Below are 14,781 nucleotides of genomic sequence, written 5' to 3'. Positions count from 1 at the left end.
TTGGGAGGCATCGGTTCCTAATCTTCATTCCAATTGTGTTCATTTGAAAAAAACACGCCTTTCTTAAATTAGTTATTTTGTTCCTCTCAGGTGGCGATTTCTACTCGGCCACCATGACAGACTTCCTGGCGAGTGATGCAGTGATTTACCGTAGTCTGGGAGAGAGCAGCCCAGTGCTTCGTACTGTGAAGTACGACTCCAAATGGCTACGAGGTGAGCCCCTGGCCTTTGCCTCAGGTCTTAATTTGAACCAACTTGTGAATATACCTTTTGAATCTTCCTCAGAATCTTCCTTCTGAAATCTTCTCACTTTTGCATTGCCAAATATCATTATCTATTTGTATGCAGTACGTTACATATTAGAGAGGTATCTCATTCTAAATCAGTGTGTGGTACCTACTTGAGTGATGTTTCCTACCAAAACACTGACTGCCTAATGCAATATTGTTGTGAATACCAAATAGTACAGTCAGTGTTACTGTTTCATATTTCACCCTTTGTCTCCTCAGAGCCTCATTTCCTCCATGCCATTGAGTACGGGAACTACGTGTACTTCTTCTTCAGTGAGATTGCTGTGGAGTACACCACACTTGGCAAGGTAAGAGAGTTGTAATTCAATATCACAGAATGGGGCGGTAGGTAGCCCAGCGGCTAAGGACCTGTAGCCGAAAGGTGGCCGGTTCGTTAGCCGAGGGCTGGAAAATAGGGCAGAATTGATCTGGCAACTGGAGGGCTGCTGGGTTCACACACTCAAGACAATCCCCTACCGTTGGGCCCTTGAGCAAGGCCCTTAATCCCCTAGAGTCGATTTCCATGGCCCCGCTGAAATCTAATTAGCATAATTAAAAAATATCCATCCAAATCCGTCAGTTTAAGCTAGAGATATGTTTTTTTACATTTTGTGCGTCTCAATCCACTGTATCCGCTAATGTCGCACTTCCGCATCTGCAGTGAAAGGTGGCAGAGCTAGTGCGGTGTTTGTCTTGATTCGGTCTTATGTAGCAAAATTTGAAATTGTGTTTTTTACATTGGATAAAAGCAGAGACACTGAGCTACAAAATGGTATATCATACACTGCATTTGAGGAACAATGGGAAAGTCAATCTGCTTTGAAAGTTGATGAACTTGTAATCTCACTTTTGAGAAAATGGCCTTTGAATGTTTTGGTACCTACTTTGTCTACACCCATTCAGCATCGTTCACACCCTCTTAAGCTTTAGACCCATCCATCTCGTTTCGCTCTCAGAGCATTCAGAGGTCACACTGGACGCTCTGGCCGATGAGTAGGGTTGATCGGAGCGTTCTGACCTCACAACGGCAGTCAAGCACCCAAGCTAACTAGCTAACATTGGCTAGCTTGCTAGCTACTTCCAGACACAAATGAGAGAACACCCCACTGACCATTTTACTCGCCCTAGCAGAGCTAGTTAGGCTGTTTTCATGTTATCCAGAGTGTTGGTGACCGTAACTGTGCTGCTGGCAACAATTGAATTATGCTTTTTTGCCGACGTTTACTGACACCGGTATATTCAACAGGTGTTGAGTGTTCGTAAATTCATCAGTTATTCTCCGCTCTGGCATACGAACGCACCCGAAATGGTTACTTGCATAGTGGAGTCTTTTGTTAAGACATGTAGCTACGTAAACAATTAACCATAATCCCAACTCATGATGTTACTACCCTGCATAAAAGCCGCGTTAGACAGGATTACCTACTCATACTGACCAGCTCAAATAGACAGAAGCGTGCTATATGGCAGACCAATCCGAACTCCTCTCTCGGCATGTCCAGCCCACTCATTATCTCAGCCAATCATGGCTAGTGGGAAGGTTGCTGTCTTTTTCTGTGGCTAAACCAACTAGGCTCGTAATTTAACCATTTTATTCGTATTTACAGATGGTATACAAGTTTGTTATAAAAGCACATAAAAGTTCACATGTTCCAGAAGGCATTTCTGCAAAAAAAACGCATTTTGATAAAAATAAAAGTTTACGTTCAAATGGCTCTCCTGTGAAGTAGTGACCCGTGACATATGCCAAGTCTGTGGAAAGGTGAGTCTCTCACAAACACGTACGTTGGTTGTTTTGCTCTAGGATGCCCACAAGCCTCACAAGACTCGTCTGAAGGTACCCCGATACCAGTTTAAAAAATGAATGGAAGTATATGTGGAGATAGTTTAGTGCCAAAAGAAGGGGTCAAATACATGTTATAAATATATATACAGTGGGGGAAAAAAAGTATTTAGTCAGCCACCAATTGTGCAAGTTCTCCCACTTAAAAAGATGAGAGGCCTGTAATTTTCATCATAGGTACACGTCAACTATGACAGACAAATTGAGGGAAAAAAATCCAGAAAAACACATTGTAGGATTTTTTATGAATTTATTTGCAAATTATGGTGGAAAATAAGTATTTGGTCACCTACAAACAAGCAAGATTTCTGGCTCTCACAGACCTGTAATTTCTTCTTTAAGAGGCTCCTCTGTCCTCCACTAGTTACCTGTATTAATGACACCTGTTTGAACTTGTTATCAGTATAAAAGACACCTGTCCACAACCTCAAACAGTCACACTCCAAACTCCACTATGGCCAAGACCAAAGAGCTGTCAAAGGACACCAGAAACAAAATTGTAGACCTGCACCAGGCTGGGAAGACTGAATCTGCAATAGGTAAGCAGCTTGGTTTGAAGAAATCAACTGTTGGAGCAATTATTAGGAAATGGAAGACATACAAGACCACTGATAATCTCCCTCGATCTGGGGCTCCACGCAAGATCTCACCCCGTGGGGTCAAAATGATCACAAGAACGGTGAGCAAAAATCCCAGAACCACACGGGGGGACCTAGTGAATGACCTGCAGAGAGCTGGGACTAAAGTAACAAAGCCTACCATCAGTAACACACTACGCCGCCAGGGACTCAAATCATGCAGTGCCAGACGTGTTCCCCTGCTTAAGCCAGTACATGTCCAGGCCCGTCTGAAGTTTGCTAGAGTGCATTTGGATGATCCAGAAGAGGATTGGGAGAATGTCATATGGTCAGATGAAACCAAAATATAACTTTTTGGTAAAAACTCAACTCGTCGTGTTTGGAGGACAAAGAATGCTGAGTTGCATCCAAAGAACACCATACCTACTGTGAAGCATGGGGGTGGAAACATCATGCTTTGGGGCTGTTTTTCTGAAAAGGGACCAGGACGACTGATCCGTGTAAAGGAAAGAATGAATGGGGCCATGTATCGTGAGATTTTGAGTGAAAACCTCCTTCCATCAGCAAGGGTATTGAAGATGAAACGTGGCTGGGTCTTTCAGCATGACAATGATCCCAAACACACCACCCGGGCAATGAAGGAGTGGCTTCGTAAGAAGCATTTCAAGGTCCTGGAGTGGCCTAGCCAGTCTCCAGATCTCAACCCCATAGAAAATCTTTGGAGGGAGTTGAAAGTCCGTGTTGCCCAGCGACAGCCCCAAAACATCACTGCTCTAGAGGAGATCTGCATGGAGGAATGGGCCAAAATACCAGCAACAGTGTGTGAAAACATTGTGAAGACTTACAGAAAACGTTTGACCTGTGTCATTGCCAACAAAGGGTATATAACAAAGTATTGAGAAACTTTTGTTATTGACCAAATACTTATTTTCCACCATAATTTGCAAATAAATTCATTAAAAATCCTACAATGTGATTTTCTGGAGAAAAAAAATCTCATTTTTTTCTGTCATAGTAGATGAAAATGACAGGCCTCTCTCATCTTTTTAAGTGGGAGAACTTGCACAATTGGTGGCTGACTAAATCCTTTTTCCCCCACTGTATATATATGGTTTCCTGATCTTTCTTATCCCTCTCAGATATAGGACAGACACTTCAGAACAAACTTTATTTTGCTATTTTTTTGGGACTATCTGTTGTTCCATGTAGTGAATCTGTTATTCAATGTGTTTGTATGGGCTAATAGCAGTAAGGCCAAATTCAATTTTTCATCAAATAATTAGTTTTAAAATCCTATAAATCTTCCTCTTACCTTTCCCCATTCTCTCTCTCCCCCTCAGGTTGTGTTCTCCAGAGTGGCTCGTGTATGTAAGAATGACAACGGAGGTTCTCCCAGGGTTCTAGAGCGTTACTGGACGTCGTTCCTCAAAGCGCGGCTCAACTGCTCGGTGCCGGGCGATTCCTTCTTCTACTTTGACGTTCTGCAGTCGCTGACCAACGTGCTGCAGATCAATCACAGACCAGCCGTGCTGGGGGTCTTCACTACACAGGCCAACAGGTCAGTCACAGTACCAGGCGGCAACATTACAGACGGCCATACAGATATACAGTACATACTCATACAATGAGTATAATGAGATTTTACTGTACCTCTTTTTATAGAAAATATAAAGAAAAAAACAGCCAAAAGCTTTTACAGAAGATAATGCTCACATTTGCAAATCATACCCCTTGATATTATATATTTTTAAAAGCCTATTTTATAAGATTGTTGTTTAATGTATTTTACAACCTTGGGCAGCAGTCTTGAATGCTTTTATAGCTATACATTCCATTATAACCTGGGCTAATAATGGCCTTTCCCATGACAGATGTCTCTGTTGTTTTCCTAATCAGTATCACAGGCTCAGCAGTGTGTGCATTCTACATGGATGACATTGAGAAGGCCTTCAACGGGAAGTTCAAGGAGCAGAGGAACAGTGAGTCAGCCTGGACGCCCGTGCCTGAGGAGCAAGTGCCCAAGCCCAGGTAAGACCGATACATATGAGTGGGACCTTTGACAGCCTCAGTCCAGACATATTTACTTTATTCCAGTGTCAACACTGTCAACAAAAGTTTGCATCTACAATATTATATTCCCTCAGCGTGAATGCTTAGCAAATCTATCCCACTGACTTTTTGAAACTCCACTGACTAACGTCTGCCCCTCCTCTCGGTCTCACAGACCAGGCTGCTGTGCCGGCGACGGCTCTGCCGCTGCCTACAAGTCGTCCACGACCTTCCCCGATGACACCCTGACTTTCATCAAGAACCACCCCCTGATGGACGAGGCAGTTCCCTCCGTCAACCACCGGCCCTACTTCACACGCACAACCAGCAGGTAGCTACAGCAGCAGGGTGGATGGAGGGATGAAAAGATGGATAGATAATAGGGGAAATTGATGGGTGGAAAACTATTTCATCGATCTCCTTGGGGAAATGGATAACAGTTGGTCCCTTGTCTCAACATGAAAAGCCCATTAAATATAAAAGTTAGACGCAGTCAGGATGGGGTCTTCCAAAACACCACATCAAAGATAGACCCAAGCAGGATAGGGCCTCCCCAAATTATAGATCTAACCGGAAAGGGGTCTGTGAAAAGCTGAAAAGCACATCAATTTAAGTCCGGAAGGGGTCCACCAGACTAACACAGGCAATAGCGCCAGCGGCTCATTTAGAAGCCCAGCCATGTAGCGGTGCTGAAGGTAGAGTAGGTGTCAGAGGGCCAGACAGCCCCCTAGCTTGGACCCCTGCTGTGATTTACATGGTAAAGTCGAGCCAGTCTGACAGACAACCAGGCGTCTTCACACAGCGGAGGGAGGGTACGCGGTCTGTCTCACATCTGCCTCCAAACGTCACATCTGCTTCAGAACTCTCCCGAGACGAGCTGAACAGAACTCTAACGATGAATACATCACATTGTTGAGTCATTTAGCTAGTGTAGTGCCAGTCAATGTGATGTTTTGAGTAAACAACAACATGTCGCCAACTTGTGTGGTACTGAAGGAAAGTTGAGAGCAGCTGTACAATGGTTTTACTAACAATAGTGTCCTGCATAATCTTACACAGTGTTGTCACATTGCAGTGCATGCACACACTCTGATAATAATTCACATCTTTAATTGCAGATGCTTTGTCTCTTCGGAGATATCATCATGTTAACCCGAACCACAACCCTGTTGTTGTGTCCATCCAGGTTCAAGTTGACCCAGCTAGCAGTGGATACGTCAGCTGGGCCCTATAAGAACCACACGGTGCTGTTCCTGGGGAGCGAGGACGGCAGGGTACTGAAGATCCTGGCCAGCACCCAGCCCAACGCCTCCTTCAGCACACAGCTACTGGAGGACATCAATGTCTACAACCCCACCAAGTCAGCCTCCCTTTCTCAATTCTCTTTCAGCTATATGATACAAACGATCTGTTTTATAATACAGTGCACTCCTCTCATAACATTCACATCTATTGGTTCAGCAACAAAAAAAAGTCCCTAATGTTTTTACCACTGTAAGAGGATGATTATTGTATGTGATGCTTCCAATCCGAGTCCACTGTAGTAAGACAGAGATATGTGTTGTGGTGCTGTTAGTATGTGTCCTGCACAGCTTTTCAACTCCACTCATTTGCATACAGTCTCCCAGGATGCTGTTGTTGTCACCACCCATCAGCATAATTTTTGGAAATAATGAGTCGTGCTTGTTGTTTCCCCTTTCCTAGATGTAACGTCCGCGGAGAGGACAGACGGGTTCTGGGATTGGAGCTGGACAGGGAACATCACGCCCTGTTTGTGGCCTTCTCCAGCTGTGTGATCCGAGTACCTCTGAGCCGCTGCAACGACTATGGCTCCTGCAAGAAGTAAGTGACACCCCGTCTATTATATAAAGCTATTACTGCACTGTTAACAGTTGCCAAGTGTGTGTTAATATTGCAGTGGAATTCTGTTTTTGATGTGTTTGCTATATAGGCTTCCTTCCCCCAGTGCTACTATGGTGATGTGTAGTTACAATGTGACTTACAATCAATCATGTTGTTGCTATCGTTTATGTCAAATTGTAAATATACTGTATGCAACAGACTATTTTCAAAATATGAATCACCAAGAATTTAGAAGCTGACGTTGTTGTTATGAGGGCAGTGAAAAGAGCTTCCTTGTAGTCAGAGCTACTGCTGGAGTTGATATGTTTTTGTCCGAGCTAGTGTACTCTACAATTTTGTCCTATTTTGGGATTGTGGAGGAAAGTCCCCTCCCCCACCCCAACACCAAGAAAAACATGTTGTATTAAATTTGAACAGGGACGTGTATCCCCCATAGCATGCTAAACCCTCATTGCGAGCCTTAGAGAAGTGCTCAACAGCATTTATGCACAAATTGGAACCAGCTGATTGGCGGTAGGCCAACCCACGGCCAGGGTTTCAACGCGGCGAGGAGAAAGTGGATAGGGCCTGTCTCACTTTAGCCCCTCCATCGCTGGATCCCTCTGAAACAGCCCAGCGCACCTCAACCAGGGATTAGGGGCCCCTTAAGCTCCATGATGCTTTGCAGGAGTCAGGTGTCAGGCCCATATCCTCCTCTCCACACTCTCCCCATCTGTCTGCCTCCAAATTAGGTTTGGTTGGTTTGGTCTATATCTCCCCCCTTACTGTAGCCTCTATCTTGCACAAAGCAAAACCCGTTTTCTATCGCTATCTCTCGCTGCCGCTGCTGTTTCTATTAGGTTTCAGAAATTGATATGGTTCAGACAGCAGAAACACATTGAATGAAATATATAGAGATAATATATTTTGTGAAAAAGATGGCGAAGAGAGATATCAAAAGTTGTGTGAAATTCTCAACCCTCTGACCCACACAACATGTTCATAACATTTTTATTTCCCCCTCTTTTTAGTTATTAAAGCACAAAGGTTTCAAAAAGTTGTCACATTTGCATCTGTTTTGCCTCACAGTGCTGGGTTAATGAGAACCCCCATACCAGGGGTGATATTCTCAGTAAAGAACAGTAAGTCAGCAAAACTGACAAGCCACAGGTGGGGAGGAGACATCATGAATTTACACCACAGAAAGAGGAGATATTAGACATGGTGGACCTTTCTTCCATGCAGACAGTTTCTAATGAATGGTTCCATACCCATATATATATACACAGCTCTGGTGGTCCCATGGTGAGATGAACACCTGTGTCTTCATCGTGTCCTGACAGGCACAGAGAAAAGGAGCCAGCGGGGATGCTTCAAGTCTCCCCTGCAGATGGGGGTCATTACCTTTAACTCTGACATGTTGTCAATGCTGGTCTGGTGGAGACCCCTCCGCCCTCCCACTCTACACGGCCCTCTGTATTGTAAACCATGCTGAGCATGACTGACCTAACGTATTGTAAGCATGACTGACCTAACTCTCTGTCCTCCTCTCTGGCTCCCTACATCTCTTCTACGTACTGGCCTGTTAGTTGGGCTGTGTCACTGAGTCTCTGTCCAAGACTGCCTCTGGCTACCAGACACCCTGGGGGCTCTCAACAAACACTGCTGTCTGTAGCCTCACAGACCGACAGCCAGTCACACTACATTGACCATCTCTCATTTTCATCTCTGCCTCTTTCTGAGCTCCTAGATAGGAGAGTTACAAGCTAGGCTCACCCGGCAGTTGAGGTTTTTTCTGTTAGGTAAAATGACAGTCTGGTGTGACTGTGGCCTGCGATGTTAATGAGACACTCCAGAATATGGGGGTGTTGATAGGTGAATAGATATCACATATCACTTTAGGTCATGCCTCACGAAAGAGTCGTCATTAAAAAATGTATTTGGTCTCTACTACTTTTTGATAGCGTTCACACACCGAACTTTGACTGTCTGTCTCGCAGGAGCTGTCTGTCCTCGAGGGACCCTTACTGCGTGTGGCAGAGGACGGGGAGCTGTGCCACGGTGGTGCCCGGATTCAGGTGAGTCACAGATGTCGCATACGGACCACCCCACCACGCAGCCAATCATAAGAGAGCAGGTTTAGAGGCCAAGGACCAAACCATCCCTAGCCCCTACTCCTTGGTCCTTGTTTTGTTGAGTACTATGTGTCAAAAATGACTGTTGAGTCTTCAATCAGAAAAATACAATTGTACTGACAATTTATCAACATCAAATTTCCATAGACATGACCTTGCATGAAACATACACTAAATGAATGAAGTAGCAGTAGCTTCATAGTACTCTGCAAACCACTTCCTTGTATGCTTTCAATAATCGATACCTAATCTGGAGTTTGACTTGCCCAGATTGTCAACGTGAAGAATAAAAACATTGGTCTGTCGGCTCCATTTCACATATAGGATGAGCATCCATCTTGTTTATTTCTAAGTGACGGACATATCTCACGTATGCAATCACTTGGAAATTAAACCCCAGATACCCGCTTGGAGGGGTCGTGGGTCATTCTGGGGTAGAACTGAGAGGCATCGATCAAAATGACCTCTGTAATTGACTGATCCATTCTGATGAACTGGAAGGAAGCCATTTGACACTTAGAGCTATCGACTGGCTCAGCATCAGCGCCAAGCAGGGTGTGTGTGTGCAAGCAAAAGGCCAATCAATTCCACTGTCTGAGACTCCTCCCCTCTGACCCACTGTCTTTCTCTTTCTGCACTGTCGCATGGAATCGAAAGTAATGTTCAGCTGGGTGGATTTCAATCATGTCGTATGTACCTCACTGTCTGCCGAACGGAGGGAGTGAGGGAGGGAAAGAGAGAGGTAGAAGAGGAGAAGCAGTAGAAGGTACTATTTCACCTCCTATGTTGCCTCCTGACACTCAGGGACTGGGCTGTCGCTGTTCCACTGATTTTCAGTGTGGCCTTAAATCACCTGCTGTAGGTATTTCCTTCTGCAAACATGGGCTGTAAACTTAGTGTGGATGGGTGAACAGACATCACAGTAAAGGCAGCTGCCACTGTCCTGATAGTCATATGGACTGCTTCAAATGGATTATTCTGCGGGGGGTTGACTTATTGCATATCCTGTGGTTGGCCACCCATGGGTTATATTTGCCATAGGTTAATGGAATATTCCAAAAGTGTGTATGTGTGTGTGCGTGTGCGTGTGGCGGTGCGTACGTGCTGGGCAAGTAATCAGAATTGGACTGAGGCTTGATTTATCACGTTTTTAACCAGTGGGACAGTGCCATGCAGCAAGCCAATGGAGTGGAACCGAAGAGATTGGCAAATATTATACCTGCAGTCAGTAGAGCTATTACACTGTGCCTGCTCTGTCCACGTCAGAGAGAGAGAGAGAGAGAGGTGATATGGTGTGAAATAGGCAGAACCCGAGCATGGCCATGCCTCCAGAACAGATGCAACAGCTCATAAAGGCTGTGATGGGGCTGGACCGGAGAGCAACAGGGGACACATCCACCTCTACTCTCTCCTCCCTTACTCTCTCGCTGCAGGGGTGGCATAAATTCTGCCGGCTGCTTTGGGGGGGTTGAGCCAGAGGTGAAGCCTTTCCATGGTTTCCTGTCTCTCTCCCATCACTGTCAGCGCTTGGGGACATGGCGTGCCAAAGAGGCCAGTCTAAGACGCTCTCCTTGGCTCTTTCTCTCTCACACTCTAAGAAGAAATACATACGTTTATATAACAGACAGAAAGGAAATGGAGGCATATGGTAATACTGGTTACTAGTTGTGGTCCACACACACGGACACACAATCACACAAAATCCCCCAGGCCGACCTATTCACTCACAAACAAACCCACTCTTCTGTGGTAATATAACTAATGCTATTGGCTGTCAGTGGGCCCACTGACGAGCATAGAAAGATAAGTGAAGATATGATTTCTTTGAGTTTATTATTTCTCCCCTCTGAATTCCCTGTTTTATTTTTTCACTCTTGATTTGCTCACTGGGTCTGTATTCACTCATCTAGGCCTGCTTTTCATTTAGATGTAATTTGTTTTTGGCTGCGCCTGGAAAGTCTGTGTGTAGATGTGTGTGTTTGATTGCCAGTGCGTGACTGCTATACGTCTGTGTGTGTGTGTGCGTGCGTGCGCATGTGTGTTTGCATATGTGTGTGTGAATGTTCATGAGTATTTATATCTGTTCTTTTCTTTGATTGCCTGCACAGTCGATACTGCATCGTAGAAGATTCAGTGTCATTGATGTTATGTTCTGCTTGACTAAGGGGCCACTCGCTCCACTGTGCATCAACGCGATCACATTGCTCACCAGGGGGAATGTATGATTTCTGAATGTGTACAAGCCTTTGATTCATAGAAGAAAGATGACGTGTCCGATGCACTGGAGCACAACCAAATGTAAATAAATATGTTTAATACTAGAGGTACTAAATGTCTTACAAGAATGCAGTGTTTCTTTTGCTGTATAACAGAAATAGTGGAGAACCAGAGAATGGAGTATCAGCATGGATGCAACTGGTGGTGAAACATTATGCTAGCTAGTTGATAGCACCTCGAAACATCCACTCCGGTGCATTAACAAAACAGTCAGCCTGACCTTGCAGAGACAAAACCAATTAAATGGTTTTCTTTTGCAGCACCATTTATTTAAGTCTTTGTCATCAACAGAACCATTTTGGAAAGCTTGACAATGTACCCAATTAATGAAAGCGGAGGTTGTGTTTAAATGGTGAAAGAGGAATGACGCATACACGCTGACAGGCCGTTTTGTCCTCTTCTGTTTTGCTTTTCCTCAGGGGCGGATTTGAGCAGGATGTGGAGAACGGCTACCCTCACTACCCAGATAGCTGCCACGGTAAGGTGGAACAATCATCTGTCCTTAATGGCTCTCCACTAAATGCACAGAGCCATCATAAAAGCTCTGTCATAACAAGCAAAGCTTATCAAGTGCTTTTAATTGTCCCAAATGATACAGAAAAAGTGATTGCCATACTTGGGGAATGATAGTACATTGAAATTAATTCATTTCATAAACTGTGTCAGCAACTCAATACAAGTTGAAGTAGCCTGTAATTTCCTAGCTGAAGAGAGTACCCCAATGGGAATTTTGCTCCCAATTTTCCCTTGCACATGGGCACATGTTAAACAAGCAGTCAATTATACATTTAACTGAGCACAGTTTAAGTATTTAACCACTACTCAGACTTACTGTTCTGTCAATATGTCTGTTGCTTTCCCTTTTCTTCTCTAGACGTCCTGGCGACCACACGCAAGCAAAACACTCTTGCTGATTCAGCATATGGTCAGTTGACATTTCTTTATCCTCTATTTCTAAAGCTTGTCCGAACTGTCTGAGGTTGTTAGCGAACAGGCTAACGCTAGCAAAGCCTGGTAAGCAACATCTCTATTCCCCTTTTTTTAGCTTGTTTTGCAACATGAGCAGTTCGGGAGTGTTTGTTGCGGAGAACAGTAACACCACCTCTCTCACACAAACAGCTAGCTTTAACATTGGAGCTATTGTCCAAAGCTAGTTGCCGCAGCAGCACCAGCATGGATATTTGACAGGCTAGCAGCTCCAGTGGCCAAGCTGCCTACTTCCCTTTATCAAGGAGGATCATCATCCCTGTAACATTCCATTACTCCCCACAGCCTGCCCATAGAGCACGGTGGCTACAGAGCTCAGTGGCTGGCAGCAGGCGCTAAAGCGCAGTGCTAGCGCTAGCTCTCAGCTGAGATGTAGCCTAACGTAGCATTACTAGATAATTACTGTATAATTATTTCAGAATTATGGTAATGTCACTCATGAATTTTGGTATTGAATCCATGAATTATGGTAATGAAACCACGAATTATGGTAATGTCATCCATGGGCCGTGTCTTAACGATAGTTTTTTGCCAGAGAGCAGAATTGTTTACTGCTCTTATTGACGTAGCTCAATGGTTTTCAGTTAGCTGGCTAGTTAGTTAGCTAGTCAGGGAGTTGGTGATAAGAGGTTTTACAATTTGTGAACTCATTCAGGGTCACTCCTCTCAAACTTACTTGTCGAGTTTAATTCAATGGGAATCCACAATTTTCCTCAAAAGGAGTTGCTGGTAAAAAAAATATATATATATATATATCCCTTTGTCACCTTACAAATTATCCATGGGTACTGATGGTGGCTGCTTATCCCTGGAAGTGATAAGCACAGCATTGAGACCATCTTAGTGAGAGTTGCTGGCCATTATATCTCAACAATACCATCCATCCAGTGTCCAGCCCTTCCATCTACTTCAGAACACAAGCAATACTGTCTGCACGGCGGCTTAGCCTCAGACTAGATGAGCAACCCCACTGGCTAATTCCGCCAGGCGGTTACTCCATCCATGCCTCTGTACTCTGTTTGAAGTACTTCACTCCAGACTCAAACTTGCAGAATGACAAAAGCCTTTGAGTCCAAACTGAAGATCAAGGTTTCCCTACAATAAAACACCCCATAATGTTGAATAATGCTATTCTCGCTGGTGTGCATTGGTTCCTAAGTCCTCTTTCTTACTAATCCCCAGCAGTGAACAATCCCGTCCCATAGAGAGAGCAGCGAGAGACAAACACCCAGCAGTGTGGACAATCAAACCATTTCTATTTGCACATTGTGCTTTTCTCCTTTTGTTTTTCACTGTAAAGGAGAAAACAGTGCACAGGCACACACACACAATGTTGATAAACTGAACAAATAATGCAGCCCTGGAGCTGTTGTCTGTCATGCCAAGGCTGAACTCCCCCGGTGTGCCGTTTTAATTTGCCTGGCGCAGATGGTGCTCTGACAGGGCACCTTATTCGGAGTGAAAACTATCAATTGGCATCGAGAGCGGGCCTTTCGCTTTCAATCTGGGCTGGCACCCTCCAGTATGCTAACATTATGGCCGGCTTATTAGCGAAATGTCCACATCAATAGCAGCGTGCTGTACACAAGGCCTCAAGGACATCCACTGTCAGAGAATTAGGAAGACACTTATGATGGTTGTTGTGAAGATGATAGTGCTTTCATCTGCCAGGTCTCTCACAGTACAGATCCAGACTCAGACCCCACATATCTCCACAGTACCAGTACAGATCCTAATTGGATATGTTGCCATTGTCACATTTTCCATAAACATTGTCACATTTTCCATAGACCATTCCCTATGTAGGTTAGACGGTAACTACCTGTAAAACAGTTTAGTGACGCAGAGAACCGAAAGTGGCTGTAAATCATTACCTACCATTACCTCAGCTACTGGTATCTATTTCAACTCATCTGTCAAACCACTTAGCAAAGAAGATCAGATGTGGAAGGTAACTGTATAACAGAGTTTGTATGTGCTGGAAGAGTCATTCATGCACCAGCTGGTCGCGTCCACAACAACAGGGTTTTGCTGTGTAGAACGTGCTGCAGTGCCGGGGGTAAGAGATTCCTTACAGGTTTGGTAACAAAGGCAGCAGGTTTGGAAATCTAAGGCCGGCACTGCAGCCAAATCATGACCATATTGGGCCTGAGCGTATTTCTCCAATGACTCGTAATTGCTGAAACTCCTGAATGTTTTATCTATTAAGGGCATTAAACAGTGGGAAAAACTTGCAGCTATGGAGGAGTGCTTTACTTGTTGTAACATATAGGCTACCTACATATTTATTGCAGTCATGGGTTAAGTTGAATTCTCTTCAATGCACTCTTTATGTTAATGTCCTCACTGTCATCAAGAATTTATGCACAACAGCTTAACAGTAATTATGACAGTAATCTTTTTTTCATGCAGGATTTAGGTATTTTTTTCTCCAAGGTACTAAGAATCCTTCCCTTGTCATAAAACAACATATTTAGGTATTTTTGTGTGCTGCATTTCCATTTCACTAACGGGTCAATTTGTTACCCCTCCCCCACCTGCACAACAACAGGGAAGACCACACCCACAACAACCGCCAGCACAACCAATCAGGTGGCCCCATTCCCAAAGGTGGCAGGTGACTCTGAAAGAGGTACAGGTCCTGATGGCGGTCCTCCAGTCCCAGTTGGGGACCAGGGGTCACCTGACTCGGAACCAATCAGTGTGGAGATGGAGGGTAAGGGGGTGGGATGTCTGTGTCTGCTGAACTTTGACCTGCACTGGATTGCATTTATGGGCCC

The 14,781-nt window shown here is 44.5% G+C and overlaps 1 protein-coding gene across 1 annotated transcript in view; it reads left to right on the top strand.

Moving 5' to 3' along the window:
- LOC311139868 (semaphorin-6D-like) overlaps positions 1 to 14,781 on the top strand; it is a 139,158-nt gene that overhangs the window by 101,129 nt on the left and 23,248 nt on the right. The window contains exons 10-20 of the mRNA XM_084174858.1: positions 91 to 213; positions 510 to 598; positions 4,052 to 4,269; positions 4,608 to 4,739; positions 4,936 to 5,091; positions 5,947 to 6,120; positions 6,465 to 6,602; positions 8,603 to 8,680; positions 11,434 to 11,492; positions 11,889 to 11,939; positions 14,553 to 14,717. Of these exons, the coding sequence (XP_084030984.1) occupies positions 91 to 213; positions 510 to 598; positions 4,052 to 4,269; positions 4,608 to 4,739; positions 4,936 to 5,091; positions 5,947 to 6,120; positions 6,465 to 6,602; positions 8,603 to 8,680; positions 11,434 to 11,492; positions 11,889 to 11,939; positions 14,553 to 14,717 (1,383 nt within the window). The remainder of the gene's footprint in view (positions 1 to 90; positions 214 to 509; positions 599 to 4,051; positions 4,270 to 4,607; positions 4,740 to 4,935; positions 5,092 to 5,946; positions 6,121 to 6,464; positions 6,603 to 8,602; positions 8,681 to 11,433; positions 11,493 to 11,888; positions 11,940 to 14,552; positions 14,718 to 14,781) is intronic.

Source organism: Coregonus lavaretus, assembly GCF_964263955.1.
Source record: "Coregonus lavaretus genome assembly, chromosome: 13".
NCBI classification, from domain to species: Eukaryota; Metazoa; Chordata; class Actinopteri; order Salmoniformes; family Salmonidae; genus Coregonus; species Coregonus lavaretus.
The sequence above is the reverse complement of the archived record's forward strand: the minus strand, read 5'-3'. Positions and strand labels throughout refer to the sequence as shown.